The sequence below is a fragment of the Lynx rufus genome, unplaced genomic scaffold (genome assembly GCF_022079265.1).
Source record: "Lynx rufus isolate CCGP_SWC_20201006 ecotype Redwood Valley unplaced genomic scaffold, mLynRuf1.p SCAF_11, whole genome shotgun sequence".
In the NCBI taxonomy this organism is placed as follows: Eukaryota; Metazoa; Chordata; class Mammalia; order Carnivora; family Felidae; genus Lynx; species Lynx rufus.
In genome coordinates, this window is record NW_025814825.1 from 43,302,967 (window position 1) to 43,325,274 (window position 22,308).

At 45.2% G+C, this 22,308-nt stretch overlaps 1 protein-coding gene across 1 annotated transcript; it reads right to left on the reverse strand.

Moving 5' to 3' along the window:
• Positions 1-4: 4 nt before the first annotated feature.
• LOC124506312 (translation initiation factor IF-2-like) lies at positions 5-2,887 on the reverse strand. Its single transcript, XM_047072356.1, has 2 exons — positions 2,729-2,887; positions 5-436 (listed from the first exon to the last, which is right to left on the reverse strand). The coding sequence occupies exons 1-2, from the start codon at positions 2,885-2,887 to the stop codon at positions 5-7; spliced, it is 591 nt and encodes a 196-aa protein (XP_046928312.1).
• Positions 2,888-22,308: the final 19,421 nt, after the last annotated feature.

Below are 22,308 nucleotides of genomic sequence, written 5' to 3' on the forward strand. Positions count from 1 at the left end.
CTTCTCATCCCGGTCCGGCTCCCGCTTCTTGCCCCGCTTCTCGGGTCCCGGGGCCACCCAACACTCCGGCCCCCGCGTCGCCGCCGGGGCTCCTGGCGCCCACAGGTACGGCCCCGGGACAGGGACGGTCCGGGAGGGCACGCGGGCTCCTTGCGCCCCGGGCGGCTCCCCGTGGGCCTGCCGCGCGCCCCTTCCCTCCCGCGCCGCCGCCGCCGCCGCCGCCGCCGCAGCTCTCCGCCTCGCCCGCCCGCTCTCTCCGCCGTCCGCCGCCCGGTGGGTCCGGCGGGAACTGGCGGAGCGGAGGAGGGGCGGGGGTGTGTCCCGCCGGCGAGGGGACGGGGCGGGGGCCCCGGAGCCTGCTGTCAGCGCGCTGGGGAGGGGCTGGCGGCGCCCCTTCACCGCGCTCGGGCTCCGGGGGGCTCGGCGCTGGCTGAGGCTGTGGGCGCAGGAGGCGGAGGCAGGGCCGGGCCGGCAGGGAAGGGAAGGGAGGGGAGGGGAGAGAGGGGAAGAGCGCGGGGAGGGGCTCCGGGCCCGGGGGAGGGGCTCGGGGCGACTAGGAGGGGGCTGCAGCCCGGCCCCAGAGGCCTGGGAGCGCCGGCGCGCCCCCACCGAGCCTGAGCGCAGCCAGCGGCCTGACCCGCCACCGGGCTACTTCGCCGGGCGCAGAAACTCGAGGTGTCTTTGGAGGGAGGAGGGGCGGGGGAAGTGAACCCAGCGCGCCCCCATCCTGGCTTTCCGTCTTGGAGCGGATTTGTGCCTTTTTGTCCCCACCTTTACGTCCCCCTCCCACTCATATCCCCAGAACCTTGTAATGAAAAGTAGTTTATTACCCCGCTGTTACTGCCCAGGCTCCCCGAGGAGGGGACCGGAATAGGGAAAGGGCCGGCATTAAATCCTTCAAGCCAGAGCCTCTTTTGATAAATCACCTGACCCCCCCCCACCCTTGCGGGTCACAAAGGGTGAATTCTCCCCGGAAATGTGATCGATCCAATGCCTGAGTCGTCCATCGATCTGGGCCCGCGTAACTAACCCGTGACATCATTTACCAGTGAGCTTACAAGACTGCATAACACCCCGGCCTTAAGCCCGGGGCTCCCCCTGGAACCCTCCCCAGGCGGGCCAGGAGGGAAGGGAGCACACAGGAGGGAAAATGCACCAGATTGGCCCCCGACCCTTCACCCCTGCTCATCACTGGCCCCTTTCTCACCACTTCTCTGACTTGCGCACTTGTCCATCCGTGGACAATTTACTCCCCTCCCCCGGTCGATTTCAATATTCTTTTTCATTCTAGTTTCAAATATTTAAAGAGGTGGTGTTTTCACAATTAATTCTATTGTTTCACAAACACAATAAAGCTTTGTGAGCATAGACCAATGTGAAACGTCTGAAATGAGGGCCAAGAGTTTTATGACCTTATTGTATTAACAGTTTCTTCCCTGCACTGTCAGAACCCACGTGCCAATCTAAGATTATTCACACATTTGCGTGGTACAGAGTACCCCACATTCCTCCATCCTTCTCGCTGAAGGATGCTAGAACACCAAGGGATGACACTATCTAAATACTTAACCTTGAGCAAATCACTTCATGCAGGTATTAGAATCACCTTAATGTTCTCATTGGTTGAACGTGGGTGCCAAACTAAATGGTCTTTTAAGATTCCTGCCTGCATATACTCCAAACTCTAAGCAGTAGTTACTCCTGTGAACTGTTTGGGGTTCTTTGTTTTTCATAATTAACTGGTATGGATTTTTGATATTTAAAAAATGAATAATAAACTGACTATGCACCTATTCTATGCTCATTCATAAGACATTAAGAGATGGAAGAGAGTGTGAAAGAATTCAATTAATATCTGTGGAACTGAAAACTGAATCTAATTGAAATATGCTTATCCTTTCCCTCAAAGAGTTGAGAAACAGGGATATCATTAAGCCTGTATATAATAAAATGTACATTAGGACATCAGAAAATGGAGGCGTAGAGCAGTCAAGGGGAGCTTCATGGAGGAGGCTGTCTCTGTGCTGAGCCCTGGAGGATGGGCAGAGTTCGGAACACCACAGAACACCATTGGAACATCATAGCAGAGTTTGGAACACCTCCTCTGAACTCCTCTAGGCCAGCAGCACTTGCCCTGAGCTGTCTTGACATGTGTGTTTGTCCACAATATGCTTTTTTTTCCCTCTGAAAGCACCCTGTGCACAGGGACTGGCTGTAAGCCATCTTATACTCCTGTGCATTCCTCAGATAGCCAAGCATGGTGCCATGTACGTAGTACTAGTCACTGTACAAGAATCTGTGGAGCGAGGGGCGCCTGGGTGGCTCAGTTGGTTAAGCATCTGACTTCAGCTCAGGTCATGATCCCCCAGTTTGTGGGTTCAAGCCCCGTGTCAGGCTTTGTGCTGACAGCTCAGAGCCTGGAGCCTGTTTTGGATTCTGTGTCTCCTCCTCTCTCCCTGCCCCACCCCACCATGCTCATGCTCTGTCTCTGTCTCTCAATAATAAATCATTTTTTTTTAACTCTTAAAAAAAAAAATCTGTGGAATGAATGAGCAGGGGAAGAAGAAAAGATGGAGTGAGGAGAAGTAACATGTGTAACCTGAAGCCTGAACCAGCTGAGACAGGCAGAAGACCAGAAGGACAGTGTCCACCAGGTGCAAGGGTAAGGGAAGGGGGCAAGGCACAGGAGAAGGAGATCGAGAGAAGGATGGGTGTGGGACATCCAGACTGTGACTAGTCTTGACACTAGGCCCAGGGCTTCTCTATCGGAGATGTTGAAAGCCTTGTGGATGCTAGAGCAGGTGTCCGAGGAGAAGGTGATCTGGCAGTGATGCTCAGTGATAGGAAAGCCAGGAGGCAAGGTGTCACTGTTCCGAGCAAGACTCATTCCCCATGGGGATGGAAGGTACACCTGGATAGGCCCTCAGCCCTGAGCTCCCCTCAAAGGAAGGACTGGGATCTGGGAACCCAGGAGGGCCTGTGATGATGAAGGAAGACAGCCTGTGGGTTCACTGTAAAAGGATTCATAATGGCACCCAGCCACTCTTCCTCTGTGAACCTCAAGGCATTTTGGAAGTGCTAATTGAGCCTGAGAAGCCCCTGGTGAGGAGAGCTGGTGTTCAACTGTTGGAGGGAAAGAAGAGAAAGGCAGTTGGCTTGTTCTGGGTCCCCTTTTGAATCAGAGCAGTCAGCTCACCAAAGAGGCACTAATGGCTTCCCACTCACCATCTTTTTTCTGCACTAAGATCCACACTGAACAAAACTCTAAACACAAGGGATCTGGAGGACAGAGGGAAGGCTCCATGGTTCCCCACTGTCCTAATGACTTTGTGTTCGCCTACAAGGCATTGGCCTTTTGCCAGTCTAAGAAACCCCGTACAACCTGACATTTCTTAAATTCAAGGTCTTTTTTTTTTTAACGTTTATTTATTTTTGAGACAGAGAGAGAGACAGCATGAACTGGGGAGGGTCAGAGAGAGGGAGACACAGAATCTGAAACAGGCTCCAGGCTCTGAGCGGTCAGCACAGAGCCCGACGCGGGGCTTGAGCTCACGGACCGTGAGACCATGACCTGAGCCGAAGTCGGCCCCTTAACCGACTGAGCCTCCCAGGCGCCCCTTAAATTCGAGGTCTTTACGCACAACCTGAGTACTCCCAATTTCCCCTTGTGCTCCCGAATTACCTCAATTAAAGGGAGCAACTGAGTGGCGGTACCCACCCCAACCCCATGGTGCCGAGATCTCTGGGAATTATTAGTTGGGCAGAAGTAAGTTACACCTGCGGGGGGCAGGGGGGAATCTTTTTTCCCTCCTGGGGCTGTATGTTCAAGAGGCTGTGAGTGTAAAATAGTACAACTCTCTCTTCTTGCCAGGGTAATTTCAAACTCACACAGATCTGTTTCCCAACAAAGAAGGAGCCCCAAAATGCTTTAGGTGTTTTTCTTCAGCACGCTTTTACTGAGTGCCTGGAACCCCCCAGAAATGACTGAGACTGGACAAAGGCCGCTTGGAGAAGGGACTGTGTCCCACCTGTTCAATACCCCAGCATGCCTGGCACATAGAAGGTACATTGGCTGGTCTGCGTTGACAGCATCTGCTTGAGGAGCTAGCAGCACTGGAGAAGATTCGGTAAACCCCTATTTTGCCACTTCCATCCATGAACTGGGGATGACTTCAATCCAAGGACATTGTGTGAGTTCACCATAAAATTATAAAAATACCAAATAAAAGTTTAGGATAAGTAAGGATAAAAGAGGACCCAAAATAAAGATGCAAACTGATACCTAAACATCTGATTTTTCAAAAAAACAGATCATTGTAAGTATTTGAGAACAAAGAATCTTCCACTTGGGAGGAATCCAAGAAGCTCTTTATCCCTCTAATTTTACAGAAGAGCAAGCTAAGGTAGAGAAAAACTAAGCAAGTCGCCCCTTGCCACAAAGCTAGGTAGTCCCAGGCCAGCAATCTTTCTCCTCCCCCGCGGTTAGGAGCCTGTTCACAGGCAAGAACAGTTTGTTGAAGGAGCACGCTCAGTGCACTGACAAATCCATGCAGATCCAGAATGGTGCTCTCCCTTAAACCCCGAGTCCCTTATTCCGATGCTCCATTCACACAAGCATCACACTGGCTGCCTCGACCCCCATGGAGGCAGCATGCCGCTCAAGGGCAGGGAACATGTGTGTCTCCCTGGAAATCCCTCCCCAGAGCCCACCCTGCTTCCTCTGCCATGTAGTCTTCATGACCACCCCAAGGGAGACAACCACAGGAAGGCACTGAAAACAGTTCAGTGCTAAACAAAGGCCCAGTACCGCTCCCTCTCCTTTTCAGAAAGTTTATGGCAGTTGCTAACCACGCATTTGGTTACTAATCATGCATTGCCCTATGACAGCTCCACTGCTACTGTATTGAGCACCGATCAACACCTTTTATTGCTCGTTAATTTAGGCTGTGCTTAGGCTGTGCCTCCCAAACCGGCAAGAAGCCTGTGAGGGTCTGGAGGACTTCTCCAGACTCTGGCACCACCTTTTCCCTCCCTGCCCCCACCATTGCACCCTGGCCACCTGCCATACACACCCCATCCAATGCAAGGCTACGTACATTCCAGGCACTCAAGAAATAGTTGTCTTTTGACATTTCTGAGCTCTTAACAGATAACTGTAGGTGCTGATGATAAAAGTGATGTCTAAGAAGAGCTGAACAGAGTTCTGGAGCAAGGCTTATACAACCTGGTTTCTAGTCCGGCTCAACCACAACCCATCCAGCCTTGTGACACTGACATCACTTCCCACCTCTGGGTCTCTGATGATCTTTCTGGTCCCTTCCATGCCATCCGATGGTGTAAAACTACTACAGTAAAGTGAGGTAGAAGTGGACTCTTACCCAGGGATGTGTAAATTTGAGTGAAATTTGGGGCCCCCTCCTGGCCAAAGTGGTTTTAGCACCTTTAACTCCAGCAGCTGGCCCTAAGGGATCCCTTACAGTCAGTCCTCAGCCGACCTCTGGCCAGGTATGAATGACCTGCCAATATATGGACTATACACACCCAGGGCATTCCTGCTTCTCTATTTCTTTTCTTCCTTCCTTCCTTTCTCTCTCTCTCTCTCTCTCTCTAACTCTTTCAGATCAGCCCTAATAGTCTTATGTTTGGGGAGTATCTTAAGGATGGTCTCTCCTGAATTTGAAGTAAACACTGAGGCCAACTTCTATACTCTCCAGAGAAAGGTAAATTGCTGGCCACACTTCTCCTTTCTTTGGTTGCTGTGGAATGGGACCGGGATGAGGTGCCAGAATTGCCCTATCGGTTCAGCCCCACTGTTCAATAACAAAGGCCCCTCCTGCTTGCCAAACCAGCAGGTAGGGGAAGCCACCTCTCCCTGTCACCCAACACAGTAAGTATATCAGTGAAATCTCAACAGGCTTATTTACATGGCGTCACTGAGAGTCTCAGCATCCTGTCTTAGCCTTGACTCTGGTGAGGGTTCTTACGCAGCAGAATTTTTTGATAGAACCACTTTCAAGTTCCAAACTTAGCAAATGATCATGCCCCTGGAATACCAGAGGGAAATCCAATAACTTGCACGGCCAAAGAGGACAAGGACATAATTTGATTCACAGAGGGGGGAAAAAGTATTATTCTATAACCCCAGATATCTGGTCCCCAGACCAGGGCATTTTGTTTTAAGAGCCTCAGTTTGAGAGTATGGATGGTTTCATATATCTATCTCAACTAGTGAGCATGCCTTCAAGTGTATTCCTGCCTGGTTGGGGTCACTAGCATCATCTTGTATAAAAGATCAGTCTGCGTAGTTCCATTTGACCATAAACCACCAAAGATTTTCTTTTTCAAAATCCCCTGAATTTTCCAGAAGCTGACAAACCCTAAGTTGGCCACTGGATGACCAAAAGAACAGAAAAAAAAAAGTCACTTGGGAAATTCAAAGGCGGTTTCTTTAAATAGTCCGAAGCCACAAAAAAACAAAAAATAGGAGTCTGGTTTTGGTTTGACCCCCAATTTTTTTTTTCAGTTTTGTATTCAGAAATGTCATAAAATACTGTTCATCCTTTTTGAACTCACATGTCTATTTCAAGTGAAAGATTCAAGACTCAAACTCAGGTCTGGCTCCAGCTTATGTCCTGCCTTCTCTGTCTGAAGCAGAAGATAACCCCATTGTTGATTCATTGCTTACCCAATAGGCTAGAGCAGGCAGAGTAGACTTTATTTAGTAGACTGGATTTTCTCACCTAGGCGAATCTGGCTGGGATTTGGACTGTCAACAAGGTGTTGCCCTAGGCAGATTACTATGATCACTTTCATTAACGTTACTGCCTAATATATGAATAGCGCATATCTTAGTTAAGACTCTGGTTTACAAATACTAGAAATTGAACTAGTTCAGCTAAAAAAAGAAAAGGGTTCTTTATTTCCCATATACAGTGGTTGCTCCTATCCACAGACATCAGGGCTTCTCAGAACCAGGAAGTAGCAAATCTTTGAGAACATGCTCATTTTCTCCATCTCTTATCTCTGCTTAGTACTTTGTGTTCTATTTTATTCTTCTCTACCTGCAGACCGTGTTTCTCTGCTTCTTCACCCACATAGCAAGGGCCCCCCAGTGCCCAAGTATCTACCACTCCCTCAATTCCAGACACACCTGAGACTCACTGGCTGCCTCTGGAGTCCAGATCCCAGTTCCCAGGAAAAACAATCTCATTGGCTTAGCTTGAGTCACATGTCCACCACATGTCCACAATTATCATGGGGTGGAGTTATCTATTACAAACACGACTCTGGAGAGCTAACCCACTAAGAAACAAGGCTGATATGAGTGGCCCATACACCCCAGAATATGCCTACTAAGTTATTGTTTACTTTTAAAGGGACTTCATTTGTTTATTTATTCACTCAATGAATATTTAAGTTACCAACATGTTCCCCCACTCCACTAGGAACTGGGGCTGTATACACGTGGGGCAAACCAGACCAAAGTCCTTGTCCTCAGAAAATCTTACCACCTTTAGGGAAGATAGACATTGTTTTAAAAATCTTACAGGCGTTCCTGGGTAGCTTAGTCGGTTAAGCGTCTGACTCTTGATCTCGGCCCAGGTCATGATCTCATGGTTTATGAGATTGAGACCCACATTGGGCTCCTCGCTGACAGCAGGAGCCTACCTGGGATTGTCTCTCTCCCTCTCTCTCTGCCCCTCCTCTGCTTGTTGTCTCTCTCAAAATGAATAAACACTTTTTAAAAGCATACAAATAAATGTAAAATTATAATTCTGACAAATGTTATCAAGGTGAGACAAACATACACCAAAGTATGAATGGTGGTAATCTCTGGGGATAGAAATTTAAAGTCTTAAATTTTCAAAATTAATTTATTTAAAAATTTAAAAATTTTATAGCACACACGTCCTTCTGTAATAATAATTTTTTAAATTTTTAGAAGGATCACTATCCTGGTGAAGGGCCCAGTAGGTGAAGGGGACAGCTAGAAATTCTGCAGTGGTATACAGGAGGCGACAAGAGCTTGGACTAGGATGATGGTCTTGGGGTGAAGTGAAGGGAACTGGAGGAGACAGAGTGGCCTCTGGTTGGTCAGGGATGAGGGAAGTAGAGGTACTAAGGACAGTTGTAGTTTCTTGGCCTGTGGAACTGGGGGGATGGACAGTGGTGCTACTCAGTTTTCTGACTTTCTTCTAGTCTATAATATATGGGGGCTGGTCTAGTCAATATCAATAGTTCCCTTTAGCTATCATCACAATAACCATAGTAATATCAGCAATTGTTTAGTAAGGCCCTACTGTGTGCTGTGCCAGGAATTCTGCTGAGTGAGCACCATACTCACGTATCTATTCCACAAATGGGAATTTAGTCAAAAAGAATAGTCTCCCTCGCAGAGTTGAACTAGGTAGAGGAAACAATGGATCAGGCAAGGGAAAACCAAGACTTTGGGGCCCCCTCCAACCTCTATTTTTTTTTAAATGTTCACTTATTTATTTTTTTAATTTTTTTTTTTTGAGACAGAGAGAGACAGAGCATGAACGGGGGAGGAGCAGAGAGAGAGAGGGAGACACAGAATCTGAAGCAGGCTCCAGGCTCTGAGCTGTCAGCACAGAGCCCGACGTGGGGCTCGAACTCACGGACCATGAGATCATGACCTGAGCCAAAGTCAGATGCTTAACCGACTGAGCCACCCAGGCGCCCCAGTTCACTTATTTATTTTTGAGAGAGAGCACAAGCTGGGGAGGGGTAGAGAGAGAGAGAGGGAGACACAGAATTCAAACCACTTTCCCAGGCTCTGAGCTGTCAGCACAGAACCCAACATGGGGCTCAAACTCACGAACTGTGGGATCATGACCCGAGCCAAAGTCAGATGCTTAACCGACAGAGCCATCCAGGTGCCCCTCAAATCTCTATTTTTTTTTTAATGTTTGTTCAGCATTTATTTAATGAGGGCAGGGAGAAAGAAATTTTCTACTAAATGTGCACTTCTTTCTGCACATTCAGAGTAAGGCGTTTATTATGAGGATTGAAAGCAATGTTTTCTTTCTCTTTTTTTTTTAAATTATTTTTTTAATGTTTATTTTTGAGAGAGACAGAGCACAAGAGGGGGAGGGGCAGAGAGAGAGGGAGACACAGAATCCGAAGCAGGCTCCAGGCTCTGAGCTGTCAGCACAGACCCCGATGCATGGGGTTCAAACTCTCGAACTGTGAGATCATGACCTGAGTGGAAGTCGGACATTTGACAGACTGAGCCACCCAGGTGCCCTGAAAACAACGTTTTCTGAATCATCTTTTATTTCCTGGTTTTCCATACTTGGATAATGTCACTCACACACTTCCTATGAGTAAAAGTAACTTACATGGATATAGCTTCAAAATCTTAAAAGATATTTTAAAAGATATTTTGAGAGTTTCTTTTTTTTCTTCCTTTAACTTTCATGGAGGTCAGATATTTGCTATTTTTTGAAGTTCTCTTTTTTTGATTTTGGGGGAGGGGAGAGGAGGAGGATGTTTTCTGAATAGTTAACTTCTTGGGAGGCATATTAAAAGTTTGAACTTACTTAAAACCAATAATTCCTTCCAAGGAAATAGCTCTAGGCTGTGGATTACTGCACATTGACCTTGCAGCTGGGAGTGACCACTGCTGACTTGCAAAGCTGAGCTGGCTGGGGTCAGAGCTGGTCCAGCCCAGTCTACAAGTGCAAAGCATCCTGTACAGGCACCCTGCAAGAAATACTCCACAGAGATGGGAGGCGGTGGTGAGAAGGGATTTGTAATTTCCACTTGAGGATGCTGTTTAATATGGCAGGAACTGGACCTTTTGTGCCAGGAGATCCTTGGAAAATCCCACCCTTTCAGGCCAAAACTTAGTTATTTGTCTACCCTGCTTACCACATGACAGGTTACCGCTGCTCAGATTTTCAGAAAGAAAATAGAAAACTCTCACCAATGGATAGCCAAGAGACCCTATAGATAATGTCTGATTATTAATTCATGATATTATTAAAACAGAAGAATGCCAGCTCCACAAGCACAGGATGTTGGTCTGTTTTCTTACCCACAACACACCCCCATTGCTGAGAACAATGTCTGACACATGACAAGTTTTCATTAACTAAATGATACTGAATATTTTTTTACTTTTTTGGGGCCATATGATCTCTGCTACAACTACTCAACTCTGAATAGTATGCCCATGCTATCACCCTGTAATTTCACTCCTAGTACACATCCAAGAGAAATTAGTGAATATGTCCAACTAAAAAAGAAATGTACAAAAGTATGTATAGCAGCACTATTCATAATTACTCAAAACTGAAAGCCACCCTGATGCCCACTAAAGCTGAGTAGACCAATAAATGGTGTTATATTCATACAATAGAATATTATATACCAGTGATAAGAACAAACAACTGTTATATACAACAAACTGGATGACTGAAGACATAATGTTGAGCAAAGAGACTCCAAGGGCACCTACTATATGATTTCATTTATATAAAGTTCAAAACAGTCAAAATTAATTTATGGCAGTAGAGATCATATTAGTGGCTGCCTCTAAGAAGTATAAACTGGGAGGGGGCACAAAGAACAGCGGCTGCTCCATCTTGATCTGGGTAGAAGTGTTAAGCCACCTGCTAGAGTTGAGCATGGCAGTGTTATGTAATATCTTGCTATGGACTGAATGTTTGTGTAACCCCTTTCCCCCCCGCCCCGAACAAAAAAAGTCCTTATGATGAAACCCTAATCCCCAGTGTGATGGTATTTGGAGCCAGGGACTTTGGGAGGAAATGAGGTCATGAGGGTGGAGCCCTCATGATGCGATTAGTGCCCTTATAAATAGAGACACAAGATGGCTTGTTTCTTCTCTCTCTCTCTCTCTCTCTCTCTCTCTCTCCTCCCCTGCCCCACCCCCCACCTGTGTGAAGAAACCAAGAGGAGGGTCCTCAGCAAAACCCACCCATGCTGGCATTCTGATCTCAGACTTACCAGACTCCAGAACTATGAGAAATAAATGTCTGTTGTTTAAGCCACTCAGTCTATGAAATTCTTGTCATGGTAGCCAGAACTGACGAAGACAGACCTCAATTTTTCAAACTTGTTTTTTTTTTTTTTTCAAGTAGACTCCATGCACAGGCTCGAACCCATGACCCTGAGATCAAGACCTGAGCTGAGATCAAGAGTCAGACACTTAACCAACTGAGCCACCCAGAGGTACCCCAGACCTCAATTTTTTTTTTTTAAAAAAGAATGAAATAAAACTAAATAAGTAAAGATTCTGGTGAGTAAAAACAATGCATGTTGTAGAAGGATGTGTATAGTATACCATTTATGTAAATGTTAAAAATAAAAATCAATATGACACATAATATAGGTTTAGGGATATATACATCTGTGGTTAAAATATTCAAATGGACAGGAGGGATACATACCAACTTCAGGATAGTGGTTACCTCTGGTGAGAGAGGGGACCCAGAAGATTCTGTAATTGTAGTAATATATGTAATTTAAAAAAGAATTGAATGTGGCGAAATGCTAATATTTGCTAAACTTGCGTGGTGAGAACTTATTTTTCATATTGTGGTCTGTACTGTGAACTGTGCTTGACATATTCATAATTTTTAAATTATTAAAAATGAAAATATAGAATCAATCCATAGGGACAATGAATGCGCCTTGACAGGTGCATTCAGAATTCAGAGGTTGGTGGTTAGGGATGTCCGTTCCAGGTTTCTGTTAGCTTCAGCAACCTGTTTCTGGATTTTGTAATTGTTGCACAGCATCAGGTGGCCTCCATTCACACAGAGACATTCCTTGCAAATAGTAACAGTCTTTAAGCAACTTGTCTGGCAGTCTTCTGACACTTCAGTGAAACCGTTCCAGAAGCTTGCAAGAAAAGTAACAAGAATTTTCTGTTTCAGTTATGTGACTAATAATAACTAACAACTGCTCACATTCTTCAACTGATTCCATTTCAAGGGGGTCAGTGAGGAGTTCCTCTGCTAGATTTTACCTTCAATGCTCAGCAAAACAAAACAAAACAAAACAAAACAAAACAAAACTCTTTTCAGATATACTTTGTAACTCTATAAAGTGTTCAATGGTACTATTTAAAAAATCTGATCTCTTAGAATCTTAATGTGTCACATATCTTGCAAAATTTCAAATAAGAAGTATTACATTTTAACATAGAGCTGTGACTTAAGTTGGATGTCATTTGCTAACATTTTTACTTGTTGTTATTGTTAACATTTTACCTTAAGATAAAGCACTCAATACTTTAAATTCTCAATATAGGGGCGCCTGGGTGGCTCAGTCGGTTAGGCCTCCAACTCTTGATTTTGACTCAGGTCATGATCTTACTGTTCGTGAGATGGAGCCCTGAGTAGGACTCTGTGTTGACAGTGTGGGGCCTGCTTGGGATTCTCTCTCTCCCCCTCCCCTGCTTGTGCTCTCTCTCGCTCTTTCAAAATAAATAAATAAGCATTTAAATAAATAAATTCTCAATATGAAACATAATCTCAATATGGCAATGCAGCTTCAGCCTGCTCAGGTTTGTAAAAGTACCAGTTAAAGGATTAAATTTAAATTGAGTTCATTTAAATAAAAGAAGTATTTACATAATAATAGGTTTTCTTTAACCGGATAGAGAGTAGTTTATTTTCTCACTTGAAATGGTCACATCAGCGTCTTGCTCTGTCCTGAAAAGGAAAAAGTAAATTCTAGATCTCACTGCCCATATTATTGCAATAATCCAAAAAAGTCTAATGAGGGTTCCATGTGAGGTCTGCACCTCAGCATCATTGAGATGGTATATACATACAGTGCATTTTAAGATGCTGTCTTCTTGATAATGGCTAATGCTTGATGTGTGTATCATATTGTAACCACACTGAATTTGCTCCTTGGTGAGTCACAACTAGAAACTACACCAGGTGGAGTTGTCACACAAAGGAAACTTTATTTGCAGCAAATGAGATCACAGGGAGTAACTTCCAAAGTTGTGACTCCCTGAGCAGGAGTGAACGGCTTCCTTTAATTTAGGGTTAGGATAAATATTTAGAAAGGGGAATTTTGTCATCATATGTAGAGGCGGGCCTAAGTTGCTCATGTGCTTTAAACGTGCCTATACATACATTGTATGTTATGTAAATGAGTCTTACACTCTTCTGGGAGGGGGTGCGGAGATTTTAGTATAACAATGAGGTAAAGGCAACTGTTGGTCTCTCAGACTCCATGGGTCACTCCATGGTCCATCTGTGCAGGTGTGAATTGGGGGTTAAGTTCAAATTGGCCTGAGCCTGCCGGAGCTCCTCATCCAGGCAGTTGTTATTGCTTGAGGAGTAGTTTTGGTTTCTATCATGGGATGCTATACCCGTGGGTCTTTTGCCTGGGTTCAGAGATAAGCTGTAAAGAAGAGCTTCAGGAAAAATGTGGGACAAAGTTTGATGGGCACAAGCAAGTGAGCAGTAAATGCCAGGTCTTGGGGATCTAGCTGGTGACAATGTGACACCGGACCCTGGCACAGAAACAACTTGATGGAACCCACTACTTCCTCACTGCCCCCACCCCAATCATTATTTTCTTACCATTTGAATGTCACTACTATATTTTTGCCAATATTTCATGGTGTGTGTGTGTGTGTGTGTGTGTGTTTTAATCTTCCTTATAATAGCTATTCTGACTGCATATATTGTCAGAGGAAGCATGGTACAGAAAGTGTGGGTCTGGGTTTGGATTCCTGCTCTGTCATTATTCTTTGTGCAACCTTTTAAGCTTTTTAAGCTTTGTGTGAGTCATTTAACGTCTCTAAGCTTCAGTTTCTTGCCTATAAAATGGAGATAATAAAACTTATTTGGGGAGGGGTCACTGTCAGATGAACATGAAACAATTCATAGGAAATGGTCAGCCCAGTGTCGGCACATGGTAAATCTTCGGCAAGTGTTAGCCACCTCCACCACCATCATCATTATTTACTATAAAATGAGCCCGTCTGTTCTCTGGTCGTGCTGGTTTGTAAAGATCCTACATAACCTTAATCTTCAAAACAGTAAGCAACTTGGATTCATTCATCCATTCAATAACTATTGAGGACTTACTCTGTGACAAGCTAGACCAGGGCTCTGCCCTTAAGGAGCTTGCATTTTTAGTGTGATTTGTGCATTTGCAAATTTCTCTCTGGGTGGGGTGATCAGGCAGTGGTGTCTGTTGCTCTTTCAAAGTGCCCATTGCTTGCTGCTCCATTCCTGATAGGTCGTACTAATGATGGCTTGAGGCTTTCTAAGCTTTTCCTTAATAGTATGTCCTTCTCCTTGGTGTGCGATGTGTTATTTGTGGGCGGCACTGGGAGTGCATTTTCATCACCAGACTTCTTTGCATATGTTTTTACAAAAACATTAAGCTGTTCGTTTTCCGTGGAATGAAACGGAAAGCCTTGTTTTCATGCTCCACTGTGTTTAGTCTCAAAATGGCATTGTAGCTTGGCAGGGTCTATAAAACTAATTTGCAAAATTTACTACACAAAACGTATTTAGGACTCAGGTAATTTTTATTGCCATAAAAGGTGGCTTCTCAAAACAACTAAATATCCTCCTCCTCTCTTTTTTTTCTATTTTTTTTTTTTTTTTTTAGTGTTTATTTTTGAGTGATAGAGACAAAGCATGAGTTGGGAGGGGCAGAGAGAGAGAGGGAGACACAATCTTTTTTTTTTTTTTAATTTTTTTTTTAACGTTTATTTTATTTTTGGGACAGAGAGAGGCAGAGCATGAACGGGGGAGGGGCAGAGAGAGAGGGAGACACAGAATCGGAAGCAGGCTCCAGGCTCTGAGCCATCAGCCCAGAGCCTGACGCGGGGCTCGAACTCACGGACCACGAGATAGTGACCTGAGCTGAAGTCGGAGGCTTAACCGACTGAGCCACCCAGGCACCCCAGGGAGACACAATCTGAAACAGGTTCCAAGCTCTGAGCTCTCAGCACAGAGCCCGATTCAAGGCTCGAACTTGGGAACAGCGAGATCATGAGCTAGGCTGAAGTCGGACACTTAACCGACTGAGCCCCCCAGAAGCCCCTCATCCTCCTCTCTTGCCTTGGAGTGTCTTTGCATGAGCATTTGTAGTATATTGCTTTTGTCAGTCAGTGAGGCTGATGCTTTGAAGAATTGGTCTAAGATGGAATATTTGATATCTTGGTCCTGATCAAACTCATCCCACTCCGATTTTCTTTTTAAATATTTTGTTTTTAACCAATGAAATCCATTTTTAATTTTAAGGCTGATTAAAAACCTTTTTTAAATGTTTATTTATTTTTGAGAGAGAGAGAGAGAGAGAGAGAGAGAGAGAGAGAGACAGAGCACAAGTGGGGGAAGGACAGAGAGAGAGGGAGGCACAGAATCCGAAGCAGGCTCCAGGCTCTGAGCTGTTAGCACAGAGCCTAATGCAGGGACTCAAACTCACAAACTGTGAGATCATGACCTGAGCTGAAGTCTGATGCTTAACTGACTGAGCCACCCAGGCGCCCCTAGTTTTAAGGGTAATTTTTAAAGCCTACTTGAAGACAGTATTACATGAATACACATTAGCTATTCAGGCACTCATGTCTAACAACTATAGTAGGACAGTGCCTTGATGGGAAATATAACATAGAAACTAGTTATTGCAGGACTGACTAGTGAACTATAATGAAGGCAGTAGCCCTGTGGTCACCAATGTGTTCCTGTTTGGAATTATAGCACATTTGGATGTGGACATTGTTGTCTGAGTTTTTTAATGTTTATTTATTTTTGACAGAGAGAGAGACAGAGCATGAGCAGGGGAGGGGCAGAGAGAGAGGGAGACACAGAATCGAAAGCAGGCTCCAGGCTCTGAGCTGCCAGCACAGAGCCTGACGCGGGGCTCAAACTCACAGACCGCGAGATCATGACCTGAGCCAAAGTCAGACGCTCAACCGACTGAGCCACCCAGGTGCCCCTGTTGCCTGAGTTTTAAACATAGTTAAAACATAGTTTTGAATTTTTAATTTTTGCAGAGTAATGTGTCGCCAAATTCTGTTTACATAGAGACTTACAGATGTGTACAGGCACTGGCAGTGTCCTGCCCATTCTTCCCTCAGCCCATTCCAGAGATCTGCAGTTTCAGTGGACTTTCCTTACACGATGGCAGCGTCTCCTCTCAAGCACCTGTGTTTCTCTATTTGACAACTTTCTTTGACTTTACTCTATAGAAGCGATAGCCCCCATGAGTAACATAGAACCAGTGAGGAGCTAGAGGTGGTGAATAAATCCCCCAACTCGTTCCTTGGACAATTCTGAGGTGTGTCCACACAGTCTCTCGAGGGGTACAGTGGGATTGATCACCGATCACCAAAAGGGCTAACCCGTGCATTAACACACCTTCATTGAGTTTCTCCCTCTCCCGTCTCACTTCTCCATACCCCCACCATGCTTCTTTGGATTACGTTCCTTCAAAATTACCTGCATCCAAATCATTGACGTGGGACTGCTTTGAGGGGAGCCCATAGCTGGACACTGCATAATGCATATTAAATGATGTAGAAGGATTCACACCTAACTGATAAGGATGTGGTAGGCACAAAATGAAGTGGCTGTCCAGCTCACAGTAGTTCTCCCACTTACTGCACCTATGCTACCTCTTTCCTTCTGAAGAACTCTTCTCCTCCCAAAAAGAACTGCCTCCCTGGCCATACTGATGAGTTGAAATTGAGGACTGAGCCATGAAGAACACCCCACGCCATTGCAAGTGTGATCGTCCATAGAGAGAATGTAACCCATATTGGAAGAACCAGAAATCTTCCTGGGATTTTTCTAACTGATGCTACAGGAAGAGCATAGCTCCCATCAGAGCTATGAAGTCATGAACCCAGAGCTGACCTCTGGTCAGAGCTCTCTCACCACACAGAGAAGCCTGCACACAATGTGAGAGAATACAGCGAGTTCTCAGAGAGAGGCAAGAGATGGGCTTCAGGAGTATCTTCACGGCATTTGAGTCCCTAGGACAGTTGATCCTAAACCAGCTCCACTCCATCCCTCCCCACAGTTTGGTTATGTGGACTTCGCCGCACATCACTATGTTGGCATAAGCTAATTAAAGACTTATCATTTACAACCAAAGAACCTGACTACAGATGTTTACCTCTGGGGCAGAAAGTTGGGTTGGGAGTGAGAATGTAGACCAGGAGGAGCACTTTTTAGATACTGTGATTTGTTGTTGTTGTTGTTTCCAGCTCTCTGATGAATTTCTCCTCTCTTCACCCAGTATATGCGTCTTCTACTGTAGACTCTTTGACATATTTATCAAAGTTATTTTAAAGTCCTTGTCTGCTAAGTCTAGCATCTGGGTTGTTTGAGCCTGTTTCTATTGACTGACTTATGTCTTGATTATAGGTTAGTCACATTTTTTCTTCACATATCTAGTAATTTTTGTATAGTGAATATTGTGAATATGTTCTAGAGACTGGACTGTGTTATCTTCCTCTGATGAACATTTTCTTGCAGTGGGCAGGGAAATTACTGGTTGGATTAGGACTCTTAAAACTTGCTTTTAGGTTTTGTTAGGGTGGGTCTATTTTAGTTTTCACCTTAGTGCTAGGGTGAATGCCGTAGTCAGAGAGATGGTCTTCAATCAAAGTGTGGCCTTCCATGGTTGCAGTTGAAAGTTTGAGCTGTTTACCAAACTGCTATAGCTTGGTAAGACTTTCAGTTCCAAATTCTGTCTTCCCTGTGATGGACAATTGCCTAAATCTCTGCTCAGTCTCTCTCAGTCATCAGCTGTTGTTTTCCCCGTGGAATCCTTAGAGTCTCACCTGGACATGTACAGTTCGAGGGTCAGCCAAGGATTGAGAATAATTTTTACACATATCTGGGGGCTTCGCACTCTGTCGACTCTCTCCTTTCCAGAATTTTCTCAATTTTCAGCCACTTTTATCGCAAACTCCTTCTCAGAATCATTAGTCCCTCAAGGACCCCTACCCTGTGCCAGCTGACTGTGGTTCTCCAAGGGTAGTCCTGAGACTAGTAGGATTAGCATCCCATGGGAACTGGTTAGAAATGCAAAATTTAGGGCTCCACCCCAGGCCTGGTGAATCAGAAACTCTGGGGCTGGAGTCCAGCAATCTAAATTCTAACAAGCTCTCCCGAGATACTAATACACACTAAAGTTTTAGAATGATTGCCTTAGGGGAAAGGCCATATAAATGTGGATCTCACCCAGAGTGTTTCCCTTCCTTTATCGTCTGGATGCTCTCCAGTGCCATTAAATAGGTCGGTGGGCTTTTCTTTGGGGGGTGGGGGGGGGAAGGGGAGGCACTCCAGAATTCATAATCATCATTTGTAGAAGGGATTATCCTTAAACAACCTACTCTGTCAGATGGGAATTTTGACATTCACTTTTCAGTATATATTCTATACTATATACTGCTTTTATTTTTTCTTCTAAGAACATACATTCTTTGGCATTTGAAAGACGAATCTAAAATACTTAAAAAATTGTTTTAATGTTTATTTTTTAGAGAGAGAGAGCACGTGCATGCACACACACGTGAGCAAGCGCGCGCGCGCGCACACACACACACACACACACACACACACACACACGTGTGAGTGGGGGAGGGGCAGAGAGGGAATCCCACGCAGGCTTCCTGCTGTCAGTGCAGAGTCTGACTGGGGCTCCCTCTCATGACCTGTGAGATCATGACCTGAGCCAAAAATCAAGAGTGGTATGCTCAACCGACTGAGCCACGCAGCTGCCCTTAAAATACCCTTAATTGAGATTTGAATAAAATGTTTGTAAAACCCTAGAAGGACCTTATAGTTTTATGGAACACAGCCTGAAAATCTCTAGTTTAAACCAAATGATTGACAGTATGGGTCATGATTAGCTTCAACCGTGCATAGGAGTATCTCCATGGCAACTGTCACCATAGCATCAGGCCTATGACAAAGGTGGTAAATGAACGTGTACAGAGTGGGGAGGAATTCCTGGTCCCAGGAGATTCCAGGAAATCTCAGACACATACCTTGCACCTTGATAGAGGAAGCGTCTAGGTAGTAACCAAATGAAAATGAAGTCTTTGCTAAGAGCAGCCATATGACTAGCATTCCAGCCTGTTTTTGGAAGGAGGCTCTTTCCCACTCCCGTGGGTCATATTCACATCAGCTTTGGTTCACCAGGCCTCACGTGTTAACCTCACCTGCTCATATTCCCCAAAGTGCAGAGGGTTGTTGCTCCTCAGTGAAAACAGGGACTCCCCTTCCAGAAGGGGAGTATTCTCAGAATTCCCACCCTACCAGACCTACGGGATGGTTCATCTAAAAAATCACCCCCACCTTTTCCTCTGCCCCCATCCCCAGACAGACCCACTGGTGTTTTATCCACTAGGGAGCAGGCAGTGGGCAGTGCTTCTTCAACTTTAATGTGTAACATGAGTCCCCTGTGGCTCTTGACAAAATGTAAATCTTGATTTAGTAGGTGTTATGGGCTGAACAGTGTTCCTTCAAAATTCATATGTTGAAGTCCTAACCCCCACTACCTTAGAATGTGACTGCATTTGGAGATAGGGTCTTTAAAGAAGTAATTAAGGCTAAATTACGTTCTGGAGATGGGCTCTAATCCATCTAATGTGACCGGTCTCTTTATAAGAGGGAAACACAGACACAGAGGGAAGACCACGTGAAGACATGGGGAGAAGATGGCCATCCCCAAGCCAAGTAGAGAGGTTCCGGAGGTAACCAACCCTGCAGACACCTTGACCTTGAACTTTAAGACTCCAGAACTGTAAGAAAATGAATGTCTGGGGGCGCCTGGGTGGCGCAGTCGGTTAAGCGTCCGACTTCAGCCAGGTCACGATCTCGCGGTCCGTGAGTTCGAGCCCCGCGTCAGGCTCTGGGCTGAAGGCTCAGAGCCTGGAGCCTGTTTCCGATTCTGTGTCTCCCTCTCTCTCTGCCCCTCCCCCGTTCATGCTCTGTCTCTCTCTGTCCCAAAAATAAATAAACGTTGAAAAAAAAAATGAATGTCTGTTGTTTAAGTCCCCCAGTGTGTGCTACTTTGTTGTAGCAGCCCTACAGACTAATATAGTAGGTCTGGGGAGGGAACTGAGAGTTTGCATTTCTAACAAGCTCCTGGATGATGCTGATGCTGCCAGTCCGAGGAACACACCTTGAGTAGCCAAGACCTGGAAAATCGGGTCCCCCTTTTTTTTATGGCATTGTCAGCAGCTTCCCAAATCACTGAGTGGGTGGGAGAGAAGAGCACTTTTCCCCAAACTCTGCCTTCCTAAGATGGCTAAGGCAATTGCTTGCAGCCTTTTTATATTTGCATTACTTTTGAAATATTATAAATGTGAGGCAACTTTCAGGGGATGAGGTTAGATTACATATACAAATAAAATGGGCTGTAGATAAACTGGGGAAATCATGCCTCGTCTGATGTGAGCAGCTGCCACTCTGTCTCTGAGCCAGAATGTGAGCTTAGTGTGGTCATAGTTTCCAGTTTCGAGAGAAGCTAGAAATTTGGATCTTTACATTAAGTCTCTAAATTTTTAAACTTTTAAATGTTGGCAACTCCTTTTGAAATGTGAGGCAAAGGAGCCCCCCTGAGGTCATGGACATGTTGTTGATCTATATACTGTTTTGAAACATACATATGTAAAAATTCATTAAGCTGTATGATTTGTAAATTTGTACAATTTACTACTTGTAATTTATGCCACAATAAAAAATCCGCATGGGAATGATGCATATCAACCTCAAGGTCACCTATGGGGGTAGAGGCAGGGGAGGAATGGGGTTGTTTTTACCTGTGTCTCTAACATTATGTTTCGTTAAAGAGATGTGGGGCACCTGAGGGGCTCAGTCAGTTAAGCATCCAACTTTGTTTGGGTCATTATCTTGTGGTTCTTAGGTTCGAGCCCCGCATCAGGCTCTGTGCTGACAGCTCAGAGCCTGGAGCCTGCTTCGGGTTCTGTGTCTCCTTCTCTTTCTGCCCCTCCCCTGCTCACGCTCTGTCTCTCTCTGTCTCAAAAATAAATAAACACTAAAAGAAAAACTTAAAAAAAGAGAGAACTGAAGCACATATGGGTAATTATGAAGAACTGTCTCATCTCAGTGTTTAGGTTTTCTGCCTTATTCTTTTCTGTATGAAATACTTCACAATTAAACATTTTAAATATTAAAAAAAAAAAAGCCTGAGAATACCAATACTGTATGGGCCAAACCCAACCCTTTGGAGGTTACTGAATCATTCTTTGGGTCTCCCTCTGGGACTGTATTGCTGTTTAGATAAGAATGTTGGCTGGCCTGACCCAGCTCTCCTACGTGTGTCAGTAAATACCTGCTCTGCCCATGCCATAACGTGTGACACGATGTCATCCAACCCATTCAGCCCAGCATCCTGTATGACTTAATCACCAGCAGTGGTGTTCTCGGTGAGCCTCGGATGTAATGAAAACACAGTTTGTACATCAACTCAAATGCAAAGGCATTTGTGTGTGTTGTGTTCACAGGTGAGAGCCACCAGAGAAGAGGCTTCTCAGATCTTGAAAGCGATACAGCCTAGTGGTTAAGCTCACTGGGTACAAACCTGGCTCTTCCACTTACTAGCTGCACACCCTTAGGCCAGTTAGTCTGGGCCTCAGTGTCCTCATCTGTAACATGGGAATGACAATAGTTACCTACCTATTCATCTTCAATGTGAAGATTTAAGTTTGCTGAGTGATGGGTGCCTAACTTTCAATCGTCATTAGCTATTATTAAGTGCTTAACATTAGTGTGATTTTGCTTTAAATATCTTTGTTACATCATGGATTAAATCTGAGATCACAGCATTAAAGAATTGATATGTGACCACCAAGCCCCAGAGGGGAAGTATTTTCAGCTCTGATTCAAGTAGTAAATGTGATCAAACATTGTCATGGATGCCACTGCAGAGGCAGGGGAGGGGGACACTCACTTCCTGCCTTTAAGGAACTGACCTGTGTGCATCCTTTGTGAAAGACCCCAAAGTGCTAAGTCATAACTCCAGGGAAAAGAGAATCATGGAAGCTCCAGGCTGGTGCATTTCCTGGCTGCCTCGAGCCTCAGGGCTAGGGCACCTGCCCCTCCCTTTGGGTGGTGGTGTTGCCCGGGCAGCCTGGCGTGTTGACACGCACACAGGGCTGCTGTTTGGAGCCTGTTGCTCAAGGTAATTATATCCCTCCTAGCACCCTGCTGGCAGCTTTGCGACCCAAAAAGGGCTTTAGCAATGACTAATAAAGCTGTAAAGGATGCACCCAGATCCAAGAAAATCCATTCCCTG